At 45.2% G+C, this 17,764-nt stretch overlaps 1 protein-coding gene across 1 annotated transcript in view; it reads left to right on the forward strand.

Moving 5' to 3' along the window:
• Positions 1-3,237: 3,237 nt before the first annotated feature.
• Positions 3,238-17,764, forward strand: part of SPAG6 (sperm associated antigen 6) — a 35,811-nt gene continuing 21,284 nt past the window's right edge. Inside the window, exons 1-3 of the mRNA XM_072851517.1 lie at positions 3,238-3,311; positions 3,400-3,495; positions 14,980-15,146. Of these exons, the coding sequence (XP_072707618.1) occupies positions 3,287-3,311; positions 3,400-3,495; positions 14,980-15,146 (288 nt within the window). The 5' untranslated portion in view covers positions 3,238-3,286. The remainder of the gene's footprint in view (positions 3,312-3,399; positions 3,496-14,979; positions 15,147-17,764) is intronic.

Genomic DNA, 17,764 nt, shown 5'->3' on the forward strand with positions numbered 1-17,764 from the left:
TCCCCCGGCACCCCTCACCCCCCAAAAAACTCCAGGAGCAGCCTCGCCCTTCTCCGGCTTGGGGAAATGATGCTTCCCCGCCCCGTTACGGGCGTATTTCCGAGTGAATTAAAGGATGAGATGAAAGAACACCCACCAGAAAGCGAATGCACGTTATTAATTTGGATAATTGTTGACTGTTCCCCCGGTCTCCGGTTTATTTTTTAAGCTGACGTGTGCAGTACCGCAGTCGTTACTAACACCACCCGCCTAAGGATACAGGTTTCCTACTGCTGAGCACCCCAGCAGCAGGCAATGAAGTCTCACAACTACGTCATTTCCATAAATGATTTTCCGCCCTCAGAACTTTTGCGAGAACCGGTGACATTTCCGTAGACCGCATTTGCATGGTGTTTATTCCTCATTATTATTATTAACCATGTGAACAGCCTCTCTGTATCAAGCAACGAAATGTAACAGCAAGTTTTGGAGGGACTCAGGGTGCGTTTTGTTGTTTCACTTATCCGAACATTAGACTTAATTAGACAGATAAATCAAATTATCTGTAATCGACACATCTGCTTTTAAAAAAAAAAAACCTCTGGAAGTAATTAATCACCGTTTGTTTATTTTTTTATTTAACTTAAGAACAGAAATAAGTATAAAGAAATGTGTTTAACAGCTGTTCCCTTCTCAAGTACACATGGTGATAATTTCCCAAAATATTTTCTGTGGCAAACGACCTTCTCACCAATCTGATTTAATTTGTCTCATTTATTTGTAAAGAACAGCACATCGCCTGTTTTGTTTGTTTGCTTAAAGAGAGATTTTTTTTCGCATTAAATACTCCTGGAAACACGTGGCTCATTTTAGACCATAATATTGCTTACGTTAGCCCACCTCTTTTCACTTGAGCAAGCCCAGAGAGGATCTATTAAAATTAGACGTCTTTCTTACACTTTTTCAAACTTTTAAAATGCGGCTGAAGTAACTTCAGCCTTTCAACTTTAAGCTATGAGACAAAACTTTATACCACCTATCAAATAACACGTTTGTATAGCGTCAGCCGTCTGATTTTGTACATTCAGAGCTCTGCAGAACAAAATACCAGCCTATGACATCCTGAAGCCACCGTGGCTCAGAGGGTGGCTACAGAACGGGGCATTTTTTATGGAATAGCAACTCTGGTTTTCTGTTGTGGATCACAATTTCACTTGGAGCAGCCTGATCGATAGCAGAGCTAACTCGTAACTTCGTTCACAAAGATCCTGCGTCTTGGGAAACGCCCTCAAAACATACTGGGGCGGATGTAGAGTCTATTTCCATCCAAATCCTGATAACCCTGATTTCATTTTGCAGTCCCACCGATTGCATTAGTTGCTGTAAAGACCTCCAAGGCTGCGTTTACTCATAGAGGCAACCATGCCCTGGCCGACCGCTTATGAAGGGAATTATTCGGAAATAGCCCTTACAGCCGGAGACACCAAGGTGGGAAAAGTGGAAGGCAGTCACCAGGTTATCTACCAGAATGATACGCTGTTGGGAAAAAAACACCCCAACAATACTGTTATGGTGTAGAGGAATAACTAGTACCTGTGCCTGGCAACGTCGGGGAGGTGCTGCCGGACCGTGCCCCCAGTGCCCCTTCCTGCGCTGCTCCCCCCGCACGGAGGGGGCAAGGGCTGCCCCAGCCCCCCGACCTGCGCGGGGCAGGCAGCGCCGGCACTGCGCGGACGGCAGCGCTCGGGCTCGTCTGTCACTCTGCGCGGGTGTACGGAGCGCGCAAAGCCTTCCCCTCCAGCGGGGACACGGCGCTTCTCCCGCGGCGCGACCCGCGGGGCTCCCGGCAGAGAGGGTGGCTGTAGCCCACGGGCTCCCCCTGCGCGCCCGCGACGCCGCGCTCCGCGGCTGCGGGTGGGCCGGGGCTGCGCGGCCCTCTGCGGGGCCAGTTTGTTCCCCGTGCGGCGCGAAAAGCCCCGGCGTGGGCCGGCGCGGCGGTGTAAGGCAATAGCGGGGATCCCCGAGGAGGAATGGCAGTGGTGGTAAGAAAGAAAAAATTAAAACCGAAGGACTCCCCTCCCCGAAGAAGAAAGGCGCGGCGGGGGGCGGGGGGGGGGCAGCCCCGGGAGCGCTGCCGCTGCCCTTCATTTTCTTTTTTCTTCCTTTTTATTTCTGCCCCACGCAGGGAGCGGAGGGGGACCTGAAGCCGGGCGGGGGCATCCCGCGGGAGCTGCCGGGCGACGCGTGGGACTCAGCCGGGGCGGCGGGGCTCTCCCTCCCTGCCCGCCGGGCCCTCAGCAAGTTGCGCAGCAGCGGAGCGGGACAAGGCAGCTCTCCGGACCCGCGGAGCACCGCGCCTCCCCCCGCGCAGCGCCGGGGCCCGAGGGCCTGGGGAGCGGCTGCCCGCGCGGGGCGGCCGGGGCAGAGGGGACCCCCTCGCCCGCCCCGTGAAGCCGCTGCCCGCCCGCCCCCGGCGCCTCCGCCGCGCGGGGCAGCGCGTCCCGCGGAGGTGCACCGGCCGGGCGGCCGCGGATCCGCTCCCACAGGTCGGCGGGGACGGGCAGGCCCCGGTCCGGCCGCCCGCGACCCCACCGCCAGTCCCCGGGCCCGAGCCCGCCTGCGCCGCGCTGCGCGGAACGCGAAGGGGCGGCAGCGGCGGCCCGCGGGGGACCGGGCACCGCTGTGGCCCGGGCCAGTCCCTGCGCCGAGCCCGGCACCGTCCCGCGGGCGCTGCCCTTCTGCCGCCCGTCCCCGTCCTTCCCCGGCGCTCCCGAGGACGGCAGCTGCCCGTGCAGGACTGAGCACACACAGCCGCCTGTACGCGGTCTTACGCGCCTTCGCATTCACATACACCGCGGACACCCCTCCACACCGCCGTGCACGTCTGCGCGGCACAGATGCGGTATAGCGGCGTGAAGTCCTCTCCGCGCAGCCCGAGGGGTCCGTGCGCCCCCGCGCACCTCCGTGGGTGCCTGCACCCGCACCTGCGCCTACACCCGCACACTTAACACACGTGTGCAACATGCCGCCATCCGGGCACAACCCGCCGGGGCTGTGTCTCTTCCCGCCCGCCCGCCCGCGCGCGCGCAGCCCCTTGCTGCCGCACACCGCCGGTCCCCCCGGGGCGCGGAGCGGCGCGGAGGGGTGCTGGGGGCTGCGCGGGACGCTGCGCGGCGGGCGGGCGCGCTGACGTCACGGGCGGTGTTGGCGCGGCCCCGCCCCCCGCGGCGCGGCTTCCGCCCGGTTGCCAGGGCGACGGGTACACAGTGCGGCCCTGCGCGGGCGCGCAGCCTGCCGCGCCGCCGCCATGAGCCAGAGGCAGGTCCTGCAAGGTAGGCCGGGGCCGGGGCGGCGGCGGTCGCCGGAGCCCGGGGCCGGCGGGGCGGCCGCTAACCCGGTGCTCCGGCGCTCTGCCCGCAGTGTTCGAGCAGTACCAGCGCGCCCGGACGCAGTTCGTGCAGGCGGTGGCCGAGCTCGCCGCCCGGCCGCAGAACATCGAGACCCTCCAGAACGCAGGTACGCGCCCGCCGCCCTTCCGCCACGCGAGAGCCGGCGGGACCGGGCCGTGCGCGGCCGCGGAGACCTCCGCGCCCCGGCGCCGCTGCGCTTGACGCCCGGCGGCGGGGGCCGGGGTCCCGTGGCGGAGCGCGGCGCTGGGCCGGCCCGCGGAGGGCCGCGCCGCCCCCCCCCGGCTGCGCGGGGCTGCCGGGGCACTTCCCCGGTGTTCGTCCCCCCCGTTGGCCGCTTAGTTTCCAATTTTTTTTTTTCCCCGTGGGATTCGGGCTAGTCCCCCGGCCCCGCGGTGCCAGGACGGGCTTGGCCGGTCCCCTGCGGCGCGGTGCGAAGGTTCGTTCCGCTCGTCAGCTGCGTGCGCGGGTTGCCCTGCTTGTCTGCGGGGCTGTTTCTGTGTTTGTTTTGAGGTACATGACTCCGGCTGTGATCTCGTAACTTATTTTTATTTCAGGGAACATTTATTTCAGGGAACATTTATTTCAGGGAATCCCCTTCTTCATTTACTTCCTCGTGCTTCCGATATAGCTTTATGTAAAGTGTAGAAAACAGAATTCCCGGTGAAGCCAGCGCTCACTTGCCGAGGATAACCTACTTTAGAAGTAACTATTTTTATACTAGCTTTACAAGTTGTTCCTAAATTCTTCAGTGCTTTTTGCCAGCAGATTTGCTCAGCTTAGGAGGGATTCGCTTTTGTTATATTGCTGTCGTGGGATGTCGTGAACCAAATTGAGCATTTTTAGAAACAGGAGCTGCGGGAGCACTTCCACCAGCTGTTGTGCTGCTGGCATCTGGCAGACTCACTCCGCTTGTCCAGAGTTCCTGAGCTTAAAAGAGGGAAAAGAAGAAGTGCTCGGTAATTGATTACCTGAAAGGCAGATTGAAAAAGTGCTATAAATCCGTAGTTGGTTTACCATATGGTATTAATGAATTGAATTGTTTTGGTTCATCTTGATTTTGTTTTTAATACTCGTTTCCCAAATCTAGTAAAGCTGTCAGTCTTTTCTGAGATACAATGGGAACAAACAAACAAACAAACAAAAAAGAAAACCGATCATGTAAATACTTTCAACTTTCAGTGGTTGTATTTACAACTGGCTATTAAAATGGTTTTGTTGAAAACCTATCACTTAAATTCTTGTTAAAGAAACGTTTGCTTTGATTATGGGAGTGACACGTTGACACCAGGCCTTTTGTATTACCTTACTGTGCCTCTTGATTCTGCCCCCCCCCCCATCTTTCAGTGAGTTAATGCCACTGCTTAGTTTATACAAATTATCTCAATTTACCAAATGGACATCTTGGCCATAGGAATAATTTATGTCTTGTTTGTAAGAAGAGATCCCTCTGTGTCCATTTACAGTTCTGGTTTTAGCTGCTCACAGAGAAAGATCTCATGTAGGCAGGCTTCTTACAGTTCAGCGTTTTTAAAAATGTAGAAAGTTTCTATTTTAAGAAAGCAAAGTGCCAAGCTAACTTTACTTACATTGTATTTCTTCTTAAAACAATTATTTGATGTAATCTGGTTGGTAGCTTTACCTCAGAACTGATTTGTTGCTTCTGCAGAAGAGATAATCAGTTCAGAGGCCTGAAACTTTCTTCTGCAAACAGCCAGCGTTGGTCTGAAGGCTAATTTTACAAGGATCAGGCTCTGGGGTAGTAATGTGGAAATGTGCATTTCTGTAGCTTATCATCCTTCTTGGCTCATTCAGGTACTGAGCTGCTTTTCCATAGGATTTAGTTTTTCAGATGCTAGAAAAAGAGGAGAATGTCTGCAAATACAGTGTTTCCTATTACAATTTATTTGAATGGCTGAGACCCGCAATATTTTACCCTCTTCCCCAACCTGTGCCTTTAAAACTAATTCATAGTTATATAATTAAAATGATAGCTGTTAGTTTTGACCTTTTCTGGATGTGCTGGATACAGCTTTTAAAAACTCTTCCTAAATGAAATGTGATTAAGTGGTTTTCAAAACCTCCCCCCAAATAAAATGTGATTTGGTCCTTTTTTAAAGCACTTATACAAATATTTGGAGACATAGCTGTCCAGCAGATAACTGGCGTACCTTTTACGGTCTTGATCTAGTGAGCTCTGGAGCAATGATTTGAGAAAGAAAGATGTCTGTCTATACATGTATCTCTGTATAAATCCATATATATAAGGACTGGGGGCTCGTTTCTTATTCTGGTAAAGAAAGTTAGCTATCCCTTAGGGAGATCACTGTTTTAAGAAGATGCGTAAAGTCTTTGCCTGCTGTCATTTTCCATTAGCTTTAGGAGTCAGGAGCACCTTGCAGGGTTCTTTGGTTGGATCTCAAAGGTTGTCAGGGTTTAGTCTTTTTCTGGCTGAAGCAGAAGGCAAGATGACAGTGACTTGAATTTGAACAAAATTGAGCCCTACAGTATGTTTTGTATTATTGGCCTAGGTTTATATTCCTGGAATATCTGAAATTCAGACTGGCAGCAGGGAAAGATTGGTGCTCAAGGAATAAAGCATTTGGTCCCATTTTTAGAAGTCCTTTTGATAAATACTTAGTATCTTATAAGGAAAATAAGTAATAGTTTGAGACCTTGTTCTTTGATGAGGTGTCTCTGGACACCGTGCTAATATCATGAAAGATGGAAGTGTGTTTAAAAAATAATTGTTGACTACACTATGAGCTCTGCTTCTGTAGTATTAAACCAGGTACTAGCAGTGGTATTGTTGCAAATTAGGAGATGGCAGACTGCAGCATGGAGGGGAGCAAGCGGCCAGGATCAGAGGTGGGAGTTTCTTACGCTGGCTTGGCTGTTGAGAAACCTTAAGGTACCATTATTGTGGAGACTACTACGTATGACCTGTAAGGAAAACTGGTGGGAACTGGCAAGCTGGAAAGAAGGTCACAGCGGGCCAACAGGAAACCCATCTTTTCCCAGGGCATCTCTCTTCTGAGGCTTCTGTATCTCATCAAGCCCTGGAGCTGCCTTTCCCACTGAGCGGAGATCCCAAAGGTGGTTGTAACCAGGGAACTGGAATCTGGCCCTGGACTTTGACACATTTACATGGCACTGGCTCTCTCATGGTCAGGAATGTCCTGGGGGGTTAGTGCCTGGGAGCTCAGCAGCTTTCTGGTGGCGGGGAAGTGCAAGGAATGATCAGAGAAATTCCTTTGTCAGAACTCATTCTTGTGTTTTCCAACTCTGTGGTTGGCTTTGATAAGGTTGTTCCTTATGATTAAGTATTACCATGAATAATAATTGCAGGATTTGTCCTTTGACTGGTTAATTATGGATACTTGGAAAAAACCATCTCCTGCACATGTTTTTTTGCAAACTTTTCCCATTTAGTAAATATATACTTGGAACAATGACAGACAATTAATTTATCAAATCTTGTTTCTGGAGGGTTGCTGACTAATGGGAGAAGCTACTTTGATAGTAACAGTTTTAAACATATTCTTTAAAAATAAATCTATTAATTTGGCAGCTACAACCCATGAAATTCAGTACTGGCATGCATTATTGAGCTCCACACCCCCTTGTCCTTCCAAAATTTAAAATCCTAGAAATAGACTATTTTCAATTATAATGGCAGATGAACTTGAGCTCTCTCTATTGCACTGAGATTTAGACAGCTTTCTGTCTTTTAGAAAATTTAGGAGAAAATCCAGTATGTTTCTAAGAGTGGTAGTCACTGAGGGCCTAATTCTTCTTTCTTCATCTGCCTTGTAAAGTGCAGCACTCTGTAAATAAATAGTCCCTTTGAAATAGTGTTTTGTTTTGATTTTTTTAAAGAGGCATTTACAATTCAGCATTAATAAATGTATCAGAATAAGATCTGAATTACTTCTGGGTATTCATTTTTGTATTCTCTCATAGTATGAATTAAAATTCTATTTATTTGTTTATTTTGCATTAGAGCTTGTGGTGATGGGATCATTGCTTTTAATTTGTAAGTTATTTAAGGATATCATTGGGATTCAGAAACAGTTTAGTCTAGCAATTTAGCCTTTGACTTTAAAGATATTACAGATCAGCTCTTTAACCCCTTTCTTGGGGCTGATCACATTCTTAAGCACAATGGCTGTGGAAGTCACAGGGAAAGCTGAGTCTGGAACTTGGAAAAAGGAATTTGAAGCTGTGTGGTCCAGCAGCCTGTGTGTTGCCATTGGACTCTGTGCGCTGGGACCCTGTACACCTGGGTTCCCTTCTCATTGTTGCTGGAGTATTTTTATCATCTTGGGCAGATAACTTCAACTGCTGTTCCTCTGCCTTACCTACTTGCTGGCCAGTCTGCAGGGTTCCAGGAAAGTTCCAAAATGTCAGTGGAAAGGAAGACCCTTTACCAGTGAATCTCTTCCAGCTGTCCTCCCACTCCATCAGCCCACAACCCTCAGCCCAGGTCTCCTTTCCATTCTGCCCGGTATCAAGCTACTTCTGATGCCTTACACTCCAGCTTACGAGCTATACTCCAGGACCGAGTCCTCTCCTCCTCTTTTACCTGTGGGGATCTTCTCCTGTATCTGTTCCTCACAATCAGTGCTGGCAAGAGGCTATAGCTTGGGGGCAGGACTTGTCTGCATCTAACTAGGGCTCTATCACAAACCCTTGTGGCATGGCAGATTTTCCCCTGCTTCGTAGGCTGTTTTTATGCAGGTAAAGGGTGATGTCATGAGCGTTAGTTCTCTCCCAGCTCCAGAGCTATTCCACTGGTGACAGATTTTAAAAGCTGTATTTCAAAATCTTTGGAGTGGTTTTAGGAGTCTTCATTTTTGAGAAAAGGCTGCTCAAATTTATTTCCTTCATCCAATTACATTCAGTCTTTTTGCCCGTGCTTTTCTCAACTTCTCTTCCTAGTGTACATATTTTTAAATGTACCTATTTTGAATGCAACAATTGGACACTTGGCCCTGTGTAAGGAGGATGAGACTCTGGGAGGAGATTTCAGGATGTAGTTCCACATTTTAAATATTAAAGAATGTGCTCTGATAGCGCAGTCCTTTGTAGAAAGCCTGCTGGGAGCATGGGGTGTGTAGGGAGGATGGCTGTTGAGTCAGTTGTGCAGAAAAAGAGCTGCTCCCTTAAAGCATCTGTGTTCTTGCCCTATCTGGATCTTGCAAGTGGATATGAATGGACAGACTCCAGTGCCCCCGTGTAGCCAGTTCCAACATTTGAGTTTACGTACCCTCTCTTGTGAAGGATGCACTTTAAAAAAAAAAAAAAAAATTATTTTGAGTTAAAAGCTTTGCAGAGCTTTAGTGGGAGGAGAAGTACGAGAGAAGTATGCAATGTGGCATGAAAGGCAAAAGGTTGTCTTTGGAGTTGTAGTAGATCAAGTGAGGAGAGTGGCTTTCCCTGAGGCTTGACAATGTGGTGGTGCCTGATGAAGGGAAGAAGGAGGCTGTGTATTAAGGAAAGTACCAGACAGACGTCAGAGAAGGAGAAAGTAAATGTAGCTGAAGCTGGAGGACTGGCTTTTTCTGTAACTCAATCAGCTGAAAGCTCAACTGCTCCAGGATTCTTCCTCTTCTCAGCCTCCTGGCCTGTTTGGAGGAGATTTGCAAGTAGAAATTTCAAAGCCAGAATTTGTTGGGAACTTCTGTCTCATCTTAGCGAGTGGCCATTAAAAAGAAGCAGCTCCTTTGACCACCTTGGTTTTTGTGTGTCTGTGAAGGATTGAGTGGTGGCCACTAACTAGCCCCGTGAGGGGCATTTTCAGAAACGCAGTCCTCTTGGAACAGGATTAGTTCTGCTCCATTAATGCAGAAACAGGGTCTGGAAAATGATCAGCCAGATCGGCTTTTAAGGAGGAGTAACTTACTGCTCCTCGATCCTTCAGAAATCTCCAGCCCCGCTGTCAAACTGAATCTGCATTATGTCCCTCACCATCTGGTAATTGCTGTACGAATTACTTGATTACCCAGAGTCTCTGTTACCAAACTGTATTTATGTTCCCTTTGATATTTGAAGGATTGCAGTTATGTTGTGCATGGAACCGTCGCAGTGAGGAGTCCTTTCTTGGGGAGAGTCACGCTTCAGGAGTATGTACTTGAGACGTGCATACCGCATTGTCTCTGGAAGAGGCTGTGTCAAGATGAATGAATGTGAAAGTTCTTTCTCTCACTATTCTTCTGGGAAATTTCTTTTAAGTCTCCTACTTAAAACTTGTTGCTATGCTGCTTCTAGGAAAGGGTAGTTGAAGATAGGGAGCTGGGGTGAGGCAGAAATAAATTTCCGTGTTATTTCCTTGTTAGATCATCTGAATTTGACATCGGGAGCCCTGAAATATCAAGGTGATATGATGAATGTTTGAGTGCTAATGTTAGCTTGGTGAATGTTCTTAGTGTAACAGGTAGCACACGAAAATGAGAAGACAACATTATATTTGATCCAAAGCAGAAATTAGAAGGACAGCATCTTCAAGATAAGAGCGTGTCCAGAGACAAGACTAGTGTAGAATGACTTTTTTCCACATTTACATTTTAAAACGGAAATAAATTTTGTTTTTAAGGAAGGCGAATAGGGTAGGAGTGGTCATCTTCAGATGCAGAAATGGAGAGAATTTGAAACGTAGAGTGATGTTTCTCTGACTTGTGACTCGTCAAGTTTGACAAGGGTTTGGCGAGGGCAGGAGGAGGGTAGAGGGATTCTGCCTGGCTTCCAGGTGGTTTTCCCCAAGAAATCAAAATGACCAAACAAAGATTGCTATCTCCAAAATAGTGACTTTCTGTTTGGCTACAGAAACTTGGAATGAAAAAACTTGGAACTTGCTGCTGCCCTGAGTACTTGCTTTTTTTTTTTTTTTTTCTTCAGATAGGCAGCAGCCAGCACTTGCTAGCTAAAAGAAAGTGCATCGGGTCTGTGTACAACAGCTCCACTTGAGAAGTGTGTATAAGGGTGATTCAGCTTCTAAAGTGTGTCATTCTTTGAAACAAATCTGAGTGGGAAACTGAGGATAGAAAGGGGAATCGTTCCTTGCTCAAGGTCAGTCAAGGTTCCGTGATGCAAGAGAGAATATTTGGCAGTAATTCTCTCTTACTCTGTTTCTGAGTTGCTAGTGGGAACTCTTCCAAAACAAATCTAGTCCAATGGTTTAAATGCCTTATTCTGCAGTTTACTTTCTGTGTTGCTGCCTTTGAATTAGAGTAATGAATTTCCTCCTTCTGTCACAAGAGACTTATTTAGAAGACCACCAAAGAGTTCTCCCGAAGTTTTCAGCAGCAAGGCACTGCTACTCCCTGCTCTGCCTGGCCCTGTTCACTTGAGTGAATGGTAGAGGTAGAAGGAAGTTGTTGGAAGGTTCTTACCTATTCTCCTGCCTTAAGATAACGTTAAAGAAATTCGAATGTAATTCAAAATGCTGATAGGAATCCTGGCTTGGACCTTTTTGGAGAAGAGGGGTAGTCCTTGCTCTAGACAGGACAGTCAAAATAAATGAAGAGATCAAATAGAGGAGCTCACCAAATACAGCTGTCTCTGGGATAAAGAGCTGGGTTGGACAGGAAAGCCTCCTCGTGTCTCAGGACCCATCTGTGCTTTCCAGCACTATCTTCAAAAGTCATAGAAGTAAAGGTGGACATCTTGGTTTTCCTATAGATGTTTTAGCGAAGACCATATCATCTCTATGTAGCTGTTTTCACACTCTCAGAATTAATTGTTTATTTTTCTAAGTGCTGTAAGAGAGAAATACTCAGTTTGAAGATGTGAAAATCATGACAATGGTGAAAACTCCTCAAGCAGCTGGTCTGGCAGAGGAGTCAGATGATGGATAGCATCTCAGTGCAGAGAAAGTAACTGGTTTTAGAGAAGGTGGGAAGTAGAGGTAGAAGCTTTTAATTATGTTCAATGCACAGGCATAATCTAGGCCTATAGGCTTCTCTCAATTCTCAGTTAATTTGATGTCAATATAAGGCTTGTACAGCAACAGGAATTGATTTTTCTTTTTCTTGTTCCACCAGAGCTCTTGTTGTGATAATTATTTGTTCACTGTCTTCTCTCACATGCAGACATCACTTTGGGGAAAATATATTTTCCTTGAGGATCAGCAGAGTTTCTATTATTTCTAAACTGTTTCCATCCATTCACTGTTTTTTCAACCCTGTTCTAGAATCTTGTGTCTTTTCTTCAAACAGTAACTCTCATTTCACTTTTCATCTCTTTTCCTCACCTTCGGTTTCATCAGCTAAAATAATTTGCGGTAGAATGTTTTGTGCTGACACTTAAATGTCATCGCCAAGCTTTGCATGGTTTACACTACGATGAAATGAATGGTATTGGTCATGGGGAGGCATGCTGCTTGGAAGCATTTTCAGGCTCAAGGCTTTTTAGCGTATTCTAAAAGTGAGATCTGTATCAGCTAATCTTGAAAATACAGATGATCTAAATCTCATATTTGGGACAACTCAAAGCATATGCATAGGTAAACTTTTAAAATGTGGTTTTACATTTTGTGGTGTCTAGGTATGTCATGCAGGCCAGAAACATGTCATGTGGTCTGGATCTAGCTCATGGGTAAAGTGATTCTAGTCTGTTTAAATTTCACTGGCTTTTGAGACCATCACCAGAACTGAACTGTCTGCCACATCCTGCTTGAATGTCCTACCCATCAGGCTCTTGGCTTTTCTAGGGTCAGGACACTGCACACTGAGGTGCTCCTTTTTTTCCCCCAACCACTTATAACAGTATCTTTTATATCAATACAACTTTAAAATTTTTTTTTCTTGTTTTTCTTTATTAAATAATCTTGTTTTCCTATTATCTCAACTTAAGGGGTCAAATGTGATATCTGTACACTAAATACAAGTGTACTACTTCTAACTGTTCCTGCTTTACTGAATACCTTCAGTCTAAAGAGTCAGAACAGCATGAGGTCCCCTTAGGAATTTCAGCAGCTGTTTGACCATGCAACTGATGTTAGAGGGAAGGACAAGAAAACGCTCTCCCGTAGAGACTCCCAGGTGACTTGCTAGAAGATAGCTCACTATAGATGATACATGGGGTTGTCCCCAACTTGCATGTTTATTTGTTTTTACTTTTAATTTGTCATATAAAGTACTTCGTGCATTTTGATGTGAAGCATAACTTGCTAATGAGGCCATACTTGCTATTTGGGAGAGTTTGTGAGAAGATGTCAATATGATGACCATATTCTGAAGTTGTGATTTCTGCAAAGTGCTAAATGAATTCACATTGATCTTACAATACCGGAGGATCTAGCTTTTGTCTGTTGGTATACAGGAGGCCTCTTTCAGCTCCCAGTGGCTCTGACAGAAGTGCAAGCAGCCCCCAGCTATACTACAGACCTATTTCCATAGGTTCTACATGCACATGTTCAATTAATGCAGGTTACAAAGCCATTTTTGGTGCTTCTGTAGTGCTATTAGACATCGCAATTTCATTTCACTTTTCTCCTTTTACTGCGTGCCCCCCTGAGACCTGTGTTATTGTGACTTGTGAACATCCTGGGAGGCCATACCTCTCGTGGCAGTGCAGCTTCTGTCTGGAGTATTGACCTTCCCAGAACAAATTCATTAGTGCTCAGCATGGCCTCCATGGTTAGTTTCACCCCCCCACACTCTTTCAGAGCCATATATAGATTATTAGGCTATTTTCTTCTTGCTGGGAGCAATTTGGTTTTAATTTAAAATAAATGTTCTCTGTGAGAATTACACTGCTGCTCAACTTTTTTTCTTTTCAGAGTGCCCTTCTATACAGAAGTACACTACAGGTGTAACTTGTTATAGCCTTCATCCCTTTGGACTATTCCTTGCTCTAAGGTCCTCAGTTTTCCTTCCCATGGTGTGACTGTTCAACACCTGGGTGTCACCTGCCCTTAGGCAGTGATCCTACTGTTGTGGGACTGTCACACCAGAAGACCTTTGTTCAGTGCTTGTAACCACACGAGTCCTTTAGAAGGGAAGTCTTGCTTTCTTCCACAGTCATCCAGCTAAATCTTTATCTTTGTTAGCAGAAAAATGTAGTGGAAAGAACTGAGACAGCTGATATGGAGATTTCTGACTGTAGCTCTGGGTGTTTGGTGTTCTGTTGTAGCACTTCTGCATCTTCAGAGAGCATTGCTTTCTGGCTGAGGTATAAAGCTGAGAAGTATTAATTCATGCAGCTGGCTGGTACAGGGACAGCACTTTCAAAGAACTGCAATACAAGTAATTTTCCCTTCCCAGACCTTACAAATAATTTTTTTAATGTAACCATGTGGATCTCATTTATATCCCTATTGAAGAGTCTTAGTTTAACTGTAGGAAGAGCTTCCACATACAGAGTGGTCATCTTTGATCATCCTTGTTGCTTTTCACTGAACCTTTTCCAGTTCTGCTCTAGGGGAGGGTATTAAATGTAGGACAGATTTATACAATAGCATAGTGATGGTCTCTGCTTTGGCCTTTATTCCTTTCGAAATAATCTCGAGCGCTCTGTATACTTCTGTGGGTAAAGTTTCTTCTCTGCTACTGAGCAATGAGCTGGTATCTCCATGGAACTGTCTGTTCTGACATGGAGATCTTTCTCCTGGGTGGTAGTGATCTGTTTGGGGTCCATCACTGCATATGTGGGGTTGGGCTTGGCTTCCCCATATGTGTTCCATTTCACTTGCCATTTTGTTATCCAGTCATTAAGTTTCTAGTTTCTTACAGTTTCCCTCAGTGGTACTACCATGAATAACTTTGAGTCACCAGCAAAGTCTCACCTCACTGTTCATGCTGTTCCAGATCATAGATGAATACTGAATGGCACATGTCTCAGCATGGAGGCCTGCAGAACTGCACTGTGACCTCCTCCCTCCTATTCCAAGAATGGAAAGTTTACTCCTCCCGCTTCCTATTTTTAGCCAGATGTTTATCCATGTAAGGACTTTCTTAGGCCGTAACTGCTAATGGTTCATGTCATGGCTGCTTACCTCACCTGTAATTTCAAGTATGTATTGTAACACCACCTTAGAGAATGGACTTTCATATTCTTTCATGATTAACTAATATAATGTGGACTCATCAGTGAAAACACATCGTAAATAATAACAAGATAAGGAAATCTTCAACTTTTCTATCTGGAGTGTAACATATTATGGATATTGGTCCCCAAATCAATCATTGCTTATAACAGATGAAATGTAATTTGGTGTAATTCAATGTAGAGGTTCTGCTGGCATGCTGAATGAGTGACATGCCAACGTCAGCTCACCAGGACCTCCAGATGAAGTTTCTTGTGCATACTTTAACACGTGTATTTTATAGATGTTTGAATATAGCTTATTTCTACGTGTGACTTTTTTTTTTATATATTTCAGGAGTGTTTTGTACCTATGAAAAATGGGCAAAAACATTGCTATGCATCAGCAGTGCTATCCAAGTGCTGGCTTCATTTCAGTGGAACACCTGGATTTCCTACAAGTTCTTATTACGTGGAAGAGTAATTTAATAGGTTTTTATGCATAAAGGCAAATGTTTAGAAAATTTCTGCTTACCCAATGGGCTTTTCTCTTCCTGGTGTAACTCAGGTGTAATGTCTTTGCTGAGACCTCTTTTGCTGGATGTTGTCCCAACTATTCAACAGACTGCTGCTTTGGCTCTTGGGAGACTTGCCAATTATAATGATGACCTGGCAGAGGCAGTCGTGAAGGGAGACATTCTTCCACAGCTCGTGTGTTCATTGTCTGAGCAGAATGTAAGGCATCATTGTTTTCTTAAGTAATAATTTTTTTAAACTATTGCACAGGGAAAGGGAAATCTTTCTGTATCAGCTATCTGCTGTTATTCTAATATAGCAATAAATGTACTAAAGTCAGAGACAGCATGTATGTTTGAACTCCAGAGAGATCAATGTGTACTGTGTGCCTAAGTTTGACTTTAAATAAGCTTGACTTAAGAATATCATCTTACCTTTTAGTGCACTATAAAAAATTCTATTCATGGCACTGCTATGTTTTTGAAATGTTGAGTGATGCTTTATAAAAGATTCCTCTTTAAAAATGAGACAATTTGAAAGCTGTAGTGATAATTGACTAGGAGTTGTTGGTAATACCAAACACTTGTAAAATGCATATAAAAACCTGAACTTCTGTAACAAAATATTTAATATCTCCAAACATAACCTTTTGGAAATCTGTAGCATGAGAAATATCAAACACAGAAAAATACACTGAAAAGTTTTCATCTTCATATTTGTCAAAAAAATCCAACAACAAAGTGTTATCACGATTGCAATGCAAATAAATCTGGTGGTCTCTCTTTCTCCCTTCTTGCCATTTTTCTTCAGGTTTTGCATATATTCCAGCTTTGATTTCCAGTGATCCTAACCTAGATTAACAGAAATACTTTCAAATAAGGTTCCTAATAACTGGAAAAAGAAAGAGACAGCTGAGAGTTAAGTGCATTGATATCACAGCCATACTTAGGTTGCAGTTTTGATTTATTAGGTTTAGGAGAAGTAGGATTTCAATGGAAATACGATTTGGAAAACTATATATTTTCATTTTCAATCTTTTGAAGAAAACATAAATGTAAGTACTCATTGCATATTTTTTGTGTGTATCTGGTCATTGCCTATATAATTTATCTTAAACAACAACAACAACAAAAGAAAAATCTTGATGTCAAGATTCTGGTATAGTGTGGAAAGAAAGTTAAGGTTTTAGTTAGACAAATTTATAACCATTTTGGTTATTTTATTTCTATTTTAAGGGAAGAAGGGGAACAAAACTCTTTATCCTTTATTTTTGAGTTGGAAACCACCCCCTGCTACAACTCAAAGCCCTTGCTAAATTAGCTTGAGTACCCTGATTTATCTCTTCCATGTTACTGCCCGTGCTGTCGTTACATCGAGATGGCTGTAATTCAGAATCACTTGGGGCAGCAGCAAGATTAGTGTGAGGTCATTGAAAGCCTACTATGCCTTGGTGACTGAGGGCAAGTGAAGGAAACTCATTATCCAGTTCATGCAGAGTTTAGCAATGCATGCAGTTTGTTACTTCCCATAGGCAAAAAGACCCAACCCAGATATGTTTCCATTCCACTCACTCTTTGTGTATCAACATCTATCTATATTTAAGGAAGACGTTCTTTGAGCACACAGTAAATACTGATTCTACTGATTTATGGAGAACAATTACAGGGTCACATCCCAGATCAATGTTTTGTCATTTAAACTGAGCAAAATACAGTTTTACAGTGTATTCTGACTGTGCCTGTGAATACGGTTTGTTTGTAAATAAATGTGTTTTGAATAATAAAAACAAATAGTGTTTTTCTCTGCCAGGAGCATAATTACTTAACAGAAATAACATACCCATATTTGCACAGACATAGACCGATGTAAACAACTATAGCTTCGAGTTCAGCAAAACTTAGAGTAACTTGCATTAGCTAGGGATTTGACCATTTGTCTGTACTGTTTCCCTTAACTTCTGTTCCCCCTAAATGATGTTTAATGCTTTGCTTGTAAATTATGTTTAATGTACCTGCTTGTAGGCCTTAACTTAGAAGACTGGATTTTTGGCATAAGGAAGTATATCAGTACCGGTAAACTAAGCAGGGTCAGGGCATGAGTTTGAGCGCTGGAAGATGACTGTGCTCTTTAACCGTTAACGTGCTCTCTGATTTTAGCCAGTCTGGTTTTAGCCAATGCCAACCATCAAACTACTCGGCAATGCCTGGACGTGGGGATAGCACAAGGCGGGGACAATTTCCAGAAGTATAGATGAGGCCATTGTGCTTTGAGGGAAGAGGAGTTTAGGTGGATGGATGTGGTATGCTGTGTCACTTCCCTTCAGGGCCAGGGAGTGGGCTTGGGTCCCTTTTACTTCCTGTGGAACCATTGCAGATAGTCTTCTGTTGCCATACCTTAGTGCTTTAGATCAGGCTTTCAAAGGTGTTTGGGCACCTCACAGGATGCACAGAAGCACTCACGTGGTTCTTCGTTTCTCTGGACTTGATCCAAAAGGGATGTGGGCTTTGCATTGTTTAAGTTTTGGGTACCTTGACAGTAGGAATTGAGCAGTGTGAAGTGCCCAGGCTCCCTGTGCAGAGGGGGGGAGAATCAAGCATCTTGGAATGAGATTAAAGCCAGCGGGCACACAGAGAGAGGGCCCTCTAGAGCTAGTCTGTAGGGCTGATCTGTCAACTGCTGGGCTGGAGTGCATACTCTGGGCACATGGACATAGCAGTAGATTGTGTCCCAATGAATCTTGCACTCATTGCTGCACAGTGGCTTCAAGAGGGAGTTGAACTGTCTTTCTCCCAGCACAGTTGTCTGTGGCCAGAATGCTTTAACTGGGCTCTGGATTT

This window comes from Ciconia boyciana, chromosome 2, assembly GCF_034638445.1.
Source record: "Ciconia boyciana chromosome 2, ASM3463844v1, whole genome shotgun sequence".
Lineage (NCBI taxonomy): Eukaryota > Metazoa > Chordata > Aves > Ciconiiformes > Ciconiidae > Ciconia > Ciconia boyciana.